This window comes from Lagopus muta, chromosome 7 (genome assembly GCF_023343835.1).
Source record: "Lagopus muta isolate bLagMut1 chromosome 7, bLagMut1 primary, whole genome shotgun sequence".
In the NCBI taxonomy this organism is placed as follows: domain Eukaryota; kingdom Metazoa; phylum Chordata; class Aves; order Galliformes; family Phasianidae; genus Lagopus; species Lagopus muta.
The window spans coordinates 40,208,837-40,223,672 of record NC_064439.1 but is presented as its reverse complement, the minus strand read 5'-3'; the positions used below and the strand labels follow the sequence as shown (position 1 = coordinate 40,223,672).

The 14,836-nt window shown below is 39.5% G+C and overlaps 1 protein-coding gene across 5 annotated transcripts in view; it reads right to left on the bottom strand.

Annotated features, from left to right (window-relative positions):
* Positions 1–14,743, bottom strand: part of ANO10 (anoctamin 10) — a 126,555-nt gene extending 111,812 nt beyond the window's left edge. The window contains exons 1-9 of one of the 5 annotated variants that reach the window (XM_048951882.1): positions 14,695–14,743; positions 12,714–12,863; positions 11,520–11,702; positions 10,573–10,707; positions 9,464–9,583; positions 6,419–6,988; positions 5,483–5,538; positions 4,315–4,389; positions 3,276–3,458 (exon numbers count right to left, since the gene is read on the bottom strand). In XM_048951882.1, the coding sequence (XP_048807839.1) occupies positions 3,276–3,458; positions 4,315–4,389; positions 5,483–5,538; positions 6,419–6,988; positions 9,464–9,583; positions 10,573–10,707; positions 11,520–11,702; positions 12,714–12,852 (1,461 nt within the window). In that variant the 5' untranslated portion in view covers positions 12,853–12,863; positions 14,695–14,743. Of the gene's footprint in view, positions 1–3,275; positions 3,459–4,314; positions 4,390–5,482; positions 5,539–6,418; positions 6,989–9,463; positions 9,584–10,572; positions 10,708–11,519; positions 11,703–12,713; positions 12,864–14,087; positions 14,306–14,353; positions 14,534–14,603 lie in introns of those variants that run through there. The other 4 variants (XM_048951881.1, XM_048951884.1, XM_048951880.1 and 1 more) reach the window with 4 other exon arrangements.
* Positions 14,744–14,836: the final 93 nt, after the last annotated feature.

The following is a 14,836-nucleotide window of genomic DNA, read 5'->3' as shown; positions in this document are numbered from 1 at the left end:
AACAAAGAGTGATGAAATATCATAAACTACTTAAACCAGGATACAGCTATTTGGTATTCATCCAGACCCACACATTTTCTTCTCTTTCAAAATGAAATAAACGAACCAACAAAACTATCGATAAAGATTTGACAGTAACTGAGATCAGTACAGGAAATCTAACATTAGTTCTGGTTCCATGCACCATAGACACAACTTTCTAACCTTGTGGCTGATGACAATTAAACCAACTGCCACCTCTAGCACCTGGTGCTCTTGTTCTAGCAAACAGGCAGCAGAAGCCAGCAAGCTCAGAAATCAACACGGGCCACTCATTAGCTACATTCCTCATTCAAGCTCATTTTCACATCTCACATACGAACAGGTCTGCTCTGCAGGCAAGACCTTGAGGAGCTGTGTAATGTTTAGATTCAATGAGATTTTTTTCCACAAAGATTTCCTGTATGATCTCTGAATTTTAGCAAGGTCTTCCTTAGGGCCATTTGTGCAGCATCACTCACTGGAGTGGCAGTCATACGTTTGTCCCTGCTATCAGTTACATGTTTCAAGCAAGGAGCAGTGTGTCACTTTATAATTCTCCCCTTGGTAACTGCACAGCACTTCCACTGCTTTCTTCTCATTTTCTTGCTCAGTACCTACCGACTTATCAGCACAGCAGTCTGAAAATAGAACGAGCATTTACTTTTCTCCTATTTGAATTACAACACTTTATGAAGGAAACATCTGACAGGATGTTAACTGTGCTATTATCACTGTTATCAACCTCCTGTTGCCCTAGCCGCAGGAGCAGCACAATCTATGGCATCAAGGAAACACAATCAACAAAGCAATCCAGGATTCAAAATGAACTAGGAGAGAAACAGAGGTGAAATAAGGACTACAAGCTTTTATACCTTAAATCAGTTGAAGGACTGGAGAGACACAAAAAGGGGGTGAGGGGAGAGGGCAAGGAGGGCAAAGAGAAATTAGAATGTTAAAGGGTAAGTGAAGAAAGGAAAAGGAAAGAAAAGATCCTGAAACACAGAATTCTGTCAACACTCCTGCTGGACTCCTCAGTTACTATACATAGTCAAATGCTTCCCCCTTGTGACAGATGTAATTTTAGTAACACTCTTCTACTGACAGCTCAACACTTAGAAACAAGTGGTCTAATACCATGAATACTATATACACAAATACAGCACAATCAAAATATTTAGATTGAAATTAAAATCTAAGCCGTTGAATACACTGTGTACCAGACTGAAACTGAAGCATGAAGCGGGCAACTCAAAGGCAAAGTAATAACCCCACAACTGACCTATTGTTTCCCCTTGGAAAATGATTCAAGGTATGACCACACAACAGGTGCAGATACATCTGATCTGCAAGAGGCACTGGCCAGCAGGATTCAGACACCACACTGGCTTTGTATGTGCCAGCTCAGAACCAGAAGTCAGTTCAGCTCTAGGAGCCACAGCTTACTCGGTCAGGCAAGTCGACACCTGCTGCCAATTCATAGCCCTTGGATCTGTGCTGGCATGTTTTCGGGCTCCTTGCTGGACCATGCTGATTTACCAGTTCAGACACTAACTTGAGGCTTTCTGTCGTGCTCTCCACTCTAAGACAGGTGTGCTCTGTGTCAATCTACCTCCCCATATATAAAGTGAGAAATACCAACACTCCCAGGGAAACGTTAGTACAGTTATTCAGCTGCAAAGGTAGTATTTCCATTTCCCACTTCATGGCACTCTCACATTTCAAAATAAATTTCTAACTCTGATGTTCTCTACTTCTTACATAAAAAGTACATGACCTACATCTAATTCTTACTCTGTAAAGGCATAAAGCATTAAATCCCTTGTGTCTATGCTTGCAGCATTTGATGGAACAAGCTGTCAGGCACTCTATAAGGCCTTAACATGGACACTACTGCATTTTGTCAACTCCTCTAGAACACCAAGTAATGAATTCCAGCACATGTGTTAAATACAGTGAAACAAATCAACCAAATTCAAATCAAGAAGTAAAGTATGGTGGGGACAATAATACTAAGCAAGACCTATTCCAAGAAAACTTACCAGTTTAATGTAATAAGATGATACAAATACATCTTAAAAACTTTGTGGTTGGTGAGAAGGAAATCCTAAAAACACAGGTAAAACTGATGATCTGATTCCGTGCTGTTTGTCATGTGCTTACTGACTATGGAGCCGTCAGAAACTGAGATAGGAAGACAGCACAAATGCCAAAGCTGTAATTTCAAGAAGCAAAAGCTTTCAGCAGTAGTATTGGCCTAAAGAGTTGATCTCTTCTGCTTCTTAGGTTGCACTGCCTACTGTGCTCACCAATTTAACCCTTAGAGTAGTTTTATGTTGCCTTTGTAAATGATGACTGCCAAGTCCAGCACAGGAGATGGCCAGAAACACTGCTGGATTAGGAGGAATGTAGAAGATAGCAAGTATAGCAGTTGGGCTATTCCAGGACTGCAGCACCTGTTGTGCCAGTGGGAACACTTCTGGGAGCAAGCCAGAAGGTGTAAACAGGCTCCAAAGAACAAGAAATCTCTAGTGAGTGTTAGATAGAGATAGAGAAATAGAAAAGCAGAAACAGCTGACAGAGAGAATGACAAACAAAAATTGACTTCCTTAAGTAAACAGGAGTACCCAGCTCTTTCAGTAGAAGAAACGTGCAGTTACATTTCTGCTGCTTGCTTGTTGGTTTTGTTTGTTTGTTTGTTTTGTAGCCCTTGTAGCTCTTACTACTAGGGCTAAAAATAATTCAAAAGACAACAGTGGAAAAAGATGACTGCTCCAAGCACAATGAAGGGCCTTTGCTCTGGACCTTTTTGTGTTTGGGTGATGTAACAGTGAGATCAATATAGTAAGTAGTAAGAATTCTAAGTTCCACCACATAAGAATAAAATCTAGACACCAGGGCTTCCCTTGCAAGATATAATTTGGGCACTAGGACTCTACAAGTGTAGCTTATCCCCCAGTGAATTGACAAAAATGATCTACTGTTGCAAAAGCAACAATTTCTATCACATTCTATAATGAGAAACAAGCAATTCCTTACTCTGCTCTGCTCTTTGTTTCTAAAAAGAACATTATGACTGTTGCCAAGAGGTCAAACTATACTTATCATGTATTCAGCGTTCCTTCCGAAATAAAACAGCTATTTCTACTCTAATGTACTACATTGCAGCTAACAACAATTCACCTGAAACCACTTTTTAGCAGCATATAATCTAGCAAAATATATATTCTAACAACATATGAGCATATCCAACATACAAAATAGGTGCCCATTTCTTTCTCCAAGTTCACTTGTTCCACTAATGACAGGTCCATATCTGTTTTCAGAGAACGTGTGTGTTTCTTCATCTTTTTCACATGTCTCTTCTGGAGCCAGTAAGGAAGCAGGGATTCTGCAAACTGATTGAGGATCTGTGAAGTTATCAGCAAAGTGGCCAAGCTCTAAAAAAAAACAAAAAACAAAAAAAAATGAATAGACCTGCAATAAGCCTGTGATCGTTTCCAATTTTGTGTGTTCTATTAACACTGCAAGTTGTTACACCACAACAAAAGCAGCCAGCATAATAGAATATACTATAGAACATACTAGCAATAGCAAGTGAGAAGGATAGCTGCTCTGGTTCCCATTCTTTGCAATGTGCTGAAAAGAACTAAATAGGTCTTCAGATAATTAACTATTTAGTGGGTCCTCATATGTCTTGGAGACGGTACAGAAAGTCCAATGAAAGCTAAACACTTAACCATACATCTTCTATCACTAACAGAGGTAAACAGTGGACTTAAAAAAAATACATATTAAGTTTCTACAGTCAAAGGAATAATTACTTTTACTTGATTTTCATGCATTTCATTTCAAGCAGTATTAACAACAGAAAACTGATTTAAAATACCAATGACAAATTATTGTTGTTTCTATTTATTTTCAATTTCTCACTGTAGTAATAAACTTAATACTCCTATCCTCAGGAGCTTCTCAATAAGAACTATAAAGAAAAACACTTTCTAGCATAAAGGAAGAGGAAATGAAAATTCCTCAGCCTCATCAGTGTGAGGGAGTAATCAATTTCTTTTTCTCATCTGCAAGGAGAAAAATGATCGCTCTACATTACTCTGTTATCATTCTGCAGCTGTGCGAGATGAATTGAAATATGGAGCTGTATTCATAAGAAAATATAAACTTGACAACAACAATACACACATGTACATATTTAGAAAAACAACTGAAAAATCAATGCTATTTCAAGCAATCCTTTATTTTCCTAGCTGCATCACTGTTTTTAGTGTTTGAGTAACTCACCTGTCTCAGAAGTTTCATATCAAACAGCACAAAAGCAATGTAGAAGAGAGATGCAAAACAATTCAAGAAGTTGAACTGCAAATGAAAATATTTGTTATTATGCAAGTAGAAATTCATGGCTTGAGAAAAAAATGCCAACTATCATCTAACAGTTACTCTGATTTCACAGGGATACAAACTGTCCATTAAATTAAATGTCTTTATCATCTTTAAAACTACATCAGAAAAAAATAATTCTGATCCTATTGATCCTACTCTTATTTCCATTAAATTACCTCAATGCCTTCCTAAAGCACAATATACAACATGTTATACATTTGAACTATAAAATGTGAACAATTTAAACACCTGTCATCTTGTACTCATCTTCCACAATTTGGCATTGATCTTAGTTCAGGGTGATGACTTTTTTCAAATAAAAATGTTGACAAAATCTATTTGTTGGAAGACATCTCTTTAGATCTGCATAACTGTTCCTCACCTGACGTTAGCTTTATGTTTAACCAGCTCAGGAGGTTTTATGACCAAGAATAATATTCCCTACTACTAAAATGAGAAATAAGTCACAGAGAACTTTTCTCAAGATTTACAGTACAGTCTCTCAAAACCAATACAAGCACCTAGTCCCCTCCTATGCACTTCACAGTACATATGTATGCACGCAAAAGCAACTTATTCAGAGGCCTGAGGTAAATATATCAGTATATGCTATGAGCTGTACGCAAGCAGAATAATGGACAAGTATATCCAGTCTCCTCTGATCAGATGGTTGAACTTAGTACAAATGCAAGTTAACGTGTGAACTTCTTAAAACACAGTTTACCATAAAATGTTGCAAAAGCCAAAAGGAATCATTCCCAGTTGAAGCCAGGACCACAACAACTAAGAGAAAAACATATATATATCCAGAGAATGTAACAACCACATTACATATCCAGAATCCTAATGAAAGAACAATCAACTCAAAAACAACAACTAAGCTGTGCAATATAAAACAAGGTATTTATACAGCCTAGCAGTCACTGCAACCACAACAGAAATCCTGTTTAATCAAATTATTTGGGACTGAACAAAACTGAAAGTCAAAGCAGGAATGCTGGGAAAATACAAATAAAACACTGAACTTCCCTTTTTAAACAACCTTTTACTCCTCACGCTACCTACTTACCACTAAAACCTTCAGAATTAAATGATTCTGATATGAAGACTCCAGCCTGTGATTTTCTAAAAAAAAGAAAATCAACAAAATTACTCATTAGTAAACAGCAGAAGCACACACAATGTACTAAACACTGTTATACAAAACAGGAACATTTTTTCCACCTAGAAATCATTTTAGTAGTAGTGTATTAGGATTAGTCCCTCCAATAATTCACAGCAATAACAATTTGTACTGTACCACCACTTTTTTAGTAGCAGCAATGGCAATGCACAGACCCTGCAACTTCCCTGGTTGCCAGCCTCCATACCCAGATTTTTTCCTATGCTCTGCCAGTTCAGCTGCTAACGTCAGATCTTAGCTGAAATAAGTCAGGTGGGAGACAACCAGATGAACTCCTAATCTGTTCACTCTCTCATGAGAGTGCCCAGAAGAAAATATTTTGATAAGGATGTGAAATCTCAATTTTCGTTATACATATAATATACACAAACATTATTGTAAGACAGTTTTGTTTATGTTTTTAGATTTTATTCTATTATCAGTTCCTCTATCCTCTGCAATGATGTATCAGTACACAAAGATATATTCATCAAACTATGGAGCAAAGATGCCAGGACAGTCTCCTCTGCTGTCTACCTCTAATCTCCTACCCTGATGATCTCACCTCCTCCCTTGGGCAAGCAATATGGCTAATGTAGCCTAAGAAAGAACTAATTCAGAGAAGGGAGACTGGCATCAGAGAGAGGTTGAAGAAGGCACGATCGTCCCTTCTGCTAGACTCAGACCAAATTAAACCAAACATGAAACTGCTATCTCGTCACACTCCGAATAAAAGAAAGAAGTAAAAATGGCCAGCTCTTTTACCTCACAGTAAAGTAAGTCGTAAACATTTGTGTTTCTAAATTACAATGTACAAATAAGAATAATAAATAGTTTTCTTACCCCACGATGTTAAGAATTCAGCAGCATACCTATAGATACGGTTCATAACTTCAATCACGACAGCATATATGATACTGGGCACATAGAGCATCAAGCTGCTGAAGGTGGACTTATTCTCCTCATGATAATCCAGAGCCCACTGTTCCAAGTCAAAGTAAATCATCATCACATACAGCGAGAAGTAGAGGCAAAGGCACACGAACGGTACGGACACCAGATAAATGCGTAACTGTCTCTTAATACTGGAGTACACCGGTTCCTCCTTCCCAGTGACAGGATTGATACCCAAAGCACCGTGGAAACCTGGCCTTGGTTCTTCAAACTGCCTCTTCATCAACAGTGTCCCCCAGTGGTACGTCATCACTGCGCAAATCCGCTTCCAAACTTCCAGGATCACAGTGGACCACAGCAGGTTGAATGTGGCAAACATGACATATTTGTCATAATCCTCCCATGCAAACACATAGTAAGGGATTCCAATGACAGCCATCGGAATCAATGCAAACGTGAAATACTCTAAGAAGCCAAAGTAGAGAGCGATGGTTTCACCAAAGTAGGAGCGTATCTCATCTGCAAAAAAAATGTCTCCGTTAAGATACTCAATATACATATAAGCACAATAAATACCAAACTTGAACACAAATTAATCCCTTGCCCAAATTTATGTTTTCTGATCTGTTGTTTTTGTTTCTTTATTTCTCCCTCTCCTACATTCCAAAACCAGACAAGGTTATTTGCATTATGTCATACAAATGCATACATATACTCAGATAGTAGGGAAGCCCAATACCTCAATACCTACAGTATCCAGAGCAAAAGAAAAACCAGGATTCTTAAAAACAGAACCTATAAAGGAACGGCTAGGGTGGCATATAAGGCTTTTTTTTTATACCAAGTAAGTGACACCTGACTTCTAAAGTTTCTCAGCAGCATATGTAGACATGGGAACCAAATTTGTTTCAGTTTGCACAGTGTTAAAAGATCTAGTTGTGCTTTGCCAGCCCTCACTGAACAAAAGGAATAGATGGAAAAATATACTGAGTTCTTAAACACATCTAAAAACGCACAGAGGCTGAGACATTCCTTTCAGCAGAAAATCAATACACAAAACACACAATCGTGCTCACTGAGGTTGCCTGCTCAAGCGTTCTAGAAGTTTGGATAGTGCAGTCCTAATGGACACGACAGATGCACGACCTCCATGGAAAACAAGATCTCACTTAAATTACCACTGACAAAAAGATTGTAGAGTGCTACCCATCATGATCTAGACATGCCATCACTTCTTAAGATCTGGAAATAACTAGCACACTGAGTTTAGAGTGCTAAAATCTGTTTTAACCTTTGCCTCCCTGGAAGACCAGGTCCTTTACAGTTGTATATCACCACTACATATTCACTCACGTAATAAAATATCATGGCCTGTGAACTGACACTGTACTTGTGTTCTGCATGAAAGACTAGTAGATCAAAAGCTCGTGTGCAATGCCAGAATACTGGTATGGCATGCAGCTTACAGAAAACTGCAGCAGAAATTCATAGCTGCCAATCAGATAAGCCTCTGAAAGCTAGAGGAAAAGGCAAACAAACAGAAAAAATCAGTATGCCAAGATCTTTTTCCATTAACCAAGATCTTATTATTAAATGAGTTTTAGTATAGACCACTAGCATCATTTCACACTCCACGTGCACAACATAAGAGATCCCTAAATTAGTACATATATAGCAGGGTTAGCGGAATTTACTTTTAAACTTTTTGTGTATTTGATGTCATTCAAAAAGAACCTCTCCTGTATAAACAAGAGAAGAGTATAGAGTGGAATCTTCTAGTCTGGAGGCAGGAATTATTGAGCCAGATCCTTAACTTCTATAGCTCAAGGAAGAATCTCAAGTAACCGCTGGACCAAGAGATTATTAAGCAGGCAAACTCTTAGTTTTTTTCTTTTTCATATGAAGTTCACAGCGTTTCAGCAAATTCAAAATTTAACTCTCTCCACATTTGTCAGATTAAAACTTGATTTCATTTTGAACTTTCTCAGTGTATATAATCCACTCAACTGAATCTAGCAACCAACAACTCACGCTTTTGAAAAGCATACAAATCAGTGCAGTTCTGTCAACCCCAGACATAGAGAAGCCTTCCTACCAAAAGTTAATTTGAAAATTAATAGTTTTGCCTTGGTCCACTACTGATTTGCTGATGCGTAGGGACACTTCTGTTAAAAGGAGACTGCTGCTAAGATGGAGCTGTGCAGACACTGAATCAGCAGATCAACTCACCAATTTCATGTCCTGAACTCTGTCAGGGGGCTGCCCAGAAGAACAGTGGGTGAAATTTTAAAACTCAATATTACAAGAAATAGTCATGGGGTCTTTGAACTGCATGCTCTGGGGTGTTTGAACTGCTCTGCTTGGGCCAAAGGTCTAGATAGCACAGAACTTCTGCAGCCTCAAGAAAGAAAATCGTTATGAACTGAGAGACAGCAGCCTACAGATCCTCTCAGGCTCCTACTTCATCCCAGAAAAGTTGCAGTGCTAGTCATCATAGCAGAAGATGATCCTACAGGCACTTTAGAATGAAGAAGAATTTGATGAAGTGACCTTGACTATGCATGTCAGCAAGTCCAGATAGGCTAGAGTCAAGAAACTATGTACAAAGCACCTTCTTGGCTCCAAGAGAAGTAACAGCAAGTCTAAGTGAACTTCAGTCCATGATAACTAACAAAGCATCTTGGGCAGAAAGGTAATATTAGACAAGGTGAACTGTAGTGGGAATCTGGGAAGGTGACAAGGCAAACTCAGTGAAATGGGAACGTACCAAGGTAAACTATTAGTGAAACAGGGAGATTGCAAGGTGAATTCCAAGTGAAACAACTGACTTCTTGTTACAATACTTACTTTCCACACAGGAGAATCACTTTTATAGAGGCTAAATGATGGAGCAGTAGTTGGGAAGGACCTTTGGTCTTCTCACACCAACTGAAGAGAAAATTCCTCCAGAAGAAACCCTGCACTTAATGCGTAGCAGAGCAAGTGTTCACATACCTAAAGGTTGATAGCCAATTTTGACTCGGCCATACCAGGTGTGTCGGAGCTTTTTCAATTCTTCTCTGTCATGGAGTGGGAAAATCTGAACTAGAATGCCATTGGTCAATAATCTTCTCACTAGAAGGAAAAAGAAGTACTAGTACTCTTGCCAAATACAAGAAAGTTGATATCAGCAAATGGGTTACATTATGTATTTACCAATCCTAAAGTTCCCTTGAATTTTCTTAGGTGACAAACAGTTACGGATAAAAACACGGTTATTAAAATGATATTGGGATTCTAGAAGAGAAACTGGCTCCTAAAAAACCGTAGCATCTCTATCAATACACTAGTTGAAGCTACCATAACAATACTGCTCGGGGCATGCTCTATCCAACACTCGCAGGTCATAAATCCACTCTTGAAACAATAAACATATGTCATTCTACCAACATTCTTCACCCCAAAATGAAGCAAGTAAACTTACTATCAATAAAATATTTATTCATGAACAGGAGCACATTTATCTCAATGACTTCCTGTGGCCTTCCCCTGTAGATTTTGTTAAAAAAAACAGTTTGGCGGTAGGTTTGGGCATTTGCTTTTTTTTTTTTTTTTTTTAAAGCACAAATTATTTGGGTACCAACTAAAAATAATAGATAACATCAACTTGAAAATTTATTCAACTAAAAAGAATGTAAAGCAAGAATTTCAGTCTCACAGGAAGACTCAGGATGCAATGATCCTACGGAAGTCATCTGGTCCAACCTCCTGCTCAAAGGAGGTCCAGCTTAATTCAAGCTGTGCAGGGTTTTGTCCAAGGTCATTAAGATCTAAATGTCTTCCAGGGCAGAATTCCCACAAACTAAGATTCTGTTCCAATACTTGATTTTTCTCACTGTAAAGAACATTTTCTTAATATCTACTTGGAATTTCCTTTTTTACACTTTACATTCATTGCCCCTTGTTTCATCATCATGAAAATCTGAGAAAACAAAATAAATTAGTAGTGTGATTTACATCTCAAGAGTTTATCTTAATTGCAGGAAAATTAAGGCTTTTTTCCCACCATGAAGACTGTCCTAAGTCAAGATGCTGAGACACAGACAACAAACTACCTTGCTTACCAATTGATTTTCCTGGATATAGCTTCGCCTGTGGATATCCAGGGATCATTTTTTCATCCCTAGCTCTCAAGTTTTCAAGCTCATGTTTGATGATATACTGACATTCTGACATCGTAAGGAAATTGTGATTATCATCTAAATAAAAAAAGAAGGTAGTAAGAAATTGTGCAGCATAATAAGACAACCGAGGCAGCAAAAAATTACCAAAAAAGACCAGTCCAACAAACATCTTTTAGCAAAACCTCCACTTATTAAAATGAACATCATAGGAAGAAGCTTTCTATAACTAGCACACATTTGCTACTGCATTTTTGACTACTTAAGTGAATTAAGAGAATGAATTCAAACACAAAGAATTACGAACTGCTGAAGACTGGGATAGTGTACCAGCAAATACTAGATACTGTTGACCTGCTGAAAGACTCTCAGTTAGGTTTCCACTGTTTGCCAAGCTCAGAATCTCTATATCCATTTCTGCTATACAGTTCCCAAAGTATTTTTCAGAAAACTAAAAAAGAATAAAACCATAGAATCATAGAATGGTTTGGGTTGGAAGGGACCTTTAAGATCATGTAGTTCCAGCCCCCCTGCTATAGGCAAGGACACTTCCCTCTAGACCAGGCTGCTCAAAGCTGCATCCAGCATGGCCTTGAAAAATGCTTGCTGCTTTTCAGGAAGCATTTCACATCAATTATCACAGCATATTTTCTTTACTGTTTATAGAACATAACGATAAACTATTTGAGACAACTAATTGTGATGAGAATACAAAAATAAGGTAATATAGTATAAAACTTTTTCAAAATAAATCCCCGTTTTTCAAGAGCTACGTTAACAATCCTATCATAACACCGCTCCAAGGGATAAACATGAAAAATTTAATAGTGAAACTGATTATAAACGTACTCATAACTTTGTAATGATAGAAGAAGTTTAATAACACTCACCTGCAAAGTCTTTGAAAGTTTTTCTACTGCTGTATGTGAAACTTCTCATTGAATTATCATTACACTCCTTCACCAAACCCACAGTTTCAGCTCCCAGCAACAGCCTTAAATGGGAAGCTCCAATTAGATATATATTTTCATCTCCATCTTCTGTAACCAACGGTTTAATCAGTAGTTGTGCACCTTTGAAGTAATACAAGAAAAATAGGAACAGAATGCATAAAAATTATACCTAAAGAAAACTGTATCATACACCTATCATACTGGCCCTAGTCATCAGGAGCACTGAAGCTGTATCCTTACAGCGATGAAGAATTAAGGTTTCAACAGCATACGGTGCTCAGAATTTTGCAGGGTTACCCTCTGCTGTAGTATTGCTTCTGTGGAAGCGTTCACTAAAAATTAATTGTAAGAATGAGGACAGTCTGGATTTACTCCTGTAATGCTCACATCACATCAGCAATCATTGCTTCTGCAGTCCCATTAGTTTTAAGAATACTAGGCATCTGAAATAGGCCTCCAAGCAAGTCTGTAGTCACAGATCCAAAATCTGCAGAAAGCTTACTGACCATCAGATGTCAGATACAACAGTCATAAACAGTGCCTTTCCAAGAGAAAAGAAAAAATTCTAAAGAATTACAAAGCAAAGTTAAACTGACTTCAATTCTTGGAAGCATATTGGAACACCAAGAAATGAAATATTCTCTGTGTGAAAACATACAAGGTAGAAAAAAAATAATTAAAAGCCAACTTCAATTTATCAAGATTAATTTGCTTCCTGCTAACTCAGTTTTATTCTACAACATGAAGCCAAGGCTTGAAGGCAGAATAATAGATGTACCACACCTTCATTTTGGTAATTATTTGATAAGATTTACAACTTTCTCTTAGTCAACGTGAGAAACACACTCCAGAAGATGAACACAGGAAGTAACTAAGTTACTAAAAATCTAAGTTGCATGAGTTTACCCCTCTTTCACAACTAAGATGGAAGGATTCTAAACTTCAGCAGGCACATGACCTTACGTCACTACTCTCAAATGACACCAAGCAACTTCAAAACTGAAGAATGGAATGGGACTAGCTAAACAGTAATTACGAGAATGAATCACGTGAAAACTATTTTTTTGTCTGTCTTCATATTATGACAGCCAATCTATCACAAAGTTTTACAGAAGATCCTGTTACACTCACCTCCATTGGCTTTTTTGTCCACTATTCTTTTAGTGAACCATTCTATGGTTTCCTTTTTTGTGCCTTTTGCAAGCTCAATTACTACCAGAGGCCTGAAGTTAGGCTCAAAAGTATCCAAGAAAGACCAGGTTTCCTTCATCTTTTAAGAACCTGTTAAGTATAAAAACAAAACAAAAATGACAGTATATCAGCATATATCTATATTTATATATAGATAAAAGATGAATGTAAAGAATGTAAAGTTTTACTACAGTGAGTTACACGTGTCTGTCTTAGCACAGTGGCAGATGACCATTTAAGTGGACCAACTGAAGACAGTACTACAAAGCATTTGAATAACCCCTGACCGTCACTTAGCAAGATACTTTCAATCTTTTGGGCCATGTACATCTCACTATCCAAGTTTGGAAACTGTTTTTGCTATGTATAGCAAAGAACTGTTTTTTGAGAAAGAAAACAAATACATAAAAACAAAGTAATAAGGAAGAACTAGCATAAAAGCTCCAGCTTGCAACTTCCTACAGCATAATAATCATCAGCAAATGAAAACACTGACAGAAGAGAACATTAGTCAAATAGCTATCTAAAGTAAATAAGCTTTTCTTGGTAAGAATGCAAACACATTATACATTTATGGAGGTACTTTCTCAGCTAATCTTGTGAAGCTTTAACCAAGTATTCCAAAGAAACTTAAAGCACCTCTGGTAGGTGAGCAGGGCACTTCTCATACAGACAAGCAAATTATGCTCGCAGCAATTAAAAGATTTGCTGAAAGTCATACGCCAAGCATTCTGTGACAAAGTTCGGTCATAAAGTGCTAAGCAGCAGCACAGACTATTTAAGTATAATATTAATCACCAAACTGAACTGTTCAGTCGACACTATGCCTTCAGTTCTTTATAGAAACGAATCTACAGTGATAATTACGTGATTCGGATTTACAGCTCTCAGCCTGAGCATGCAAACATTTAAAGAAAATGCATTAGACTAATAAAATACTTTAAAAAGATTTCTGATGCAAATCCGTACAAGCAGAATGAGTCAGACAAAGGGAAATGCAATCAGTGTCATAAGGCATTGCAATCGTGGTGCCAGCGATTCACTACGTCACTCTGACAAGTCATTCCACCTTACTGCTTCACTTTCCATTGTTGTTTTATGTACGTTTATACATAAAAACAGTAACTGCCACACTGTGCATGCTTCAACACTGAGAGGCACCGGTACTCGGTGAACACTGCACACATCCCGTCAGAGGAGCACTGCTGGGTGTTCCAGCTGCAGCGGGGCCCGCACCAGCCAACTTCCAGCCATCCCTTCCAGCCTGAGCACGGCCTCTGCACTCACAACGCGCTTCTGGAAACTCGCTCCTACCGCTTATCCGCAATCCCCGCGGTCAGTGCAGTGCGCGAGCAGGACCGCTGTTAGCTGTCACAGCCTGATTGCTTCTGAAACACAGAGGTGCGCTGAAGCCCTCTTTAAACCTGTGCTTGCGAGGTCGATACCACAAACCCGGTTTGATTCGGCACATGCAAGACCCAGCACCGAGTCAGCGGGACATAACGAAGTAGTCAGTGCACACAGCCTCGCACAGACTCGGTCGGACCCCTACTCTCCCACTTTCGCACAGCGGGACTCACACACAGCGGTAAGCCTGGCTAGCGGGACACGAGTTCTGCCCAGCCCACCGGGCCACCGTGCTGCCGCCGTGTGATGGCGGCCCAGCAGGCCGGCCCGCCCGCTTCCCTCAGCAGCCCTCTCCTTTCCAGGAGCCGCACGGCCGCAGCGCGCTGACAGACGCGACCTCTCCCGCGCAGCAGCCAAGAAGAAGCCGCCCCCAGCCCCGCCCGGACCCCCAGCCCGTTACTCTCCCCGCCCCGAGAGCCTCACGGGTTGGGCGGACGGGGGCAGGCTCCTCCCCCGCGACGGCGGCGGTAGCGGCGGCGCCGGCAGCACGGCCCACCACCCGATTCCCACTCACCGCCGGCTCGCGGCGCCACATCCGCAGGGTGGGGCGGGCTCCGGAAGGCGGGCTCCGCGCCTGGGCCGGCCCTCCTCCTCCCATTGGCGGAGGCGGTGCTGCCCGCTCTGTCCGCGTGAACTCTCGCTTCAGCCTTCTGTCT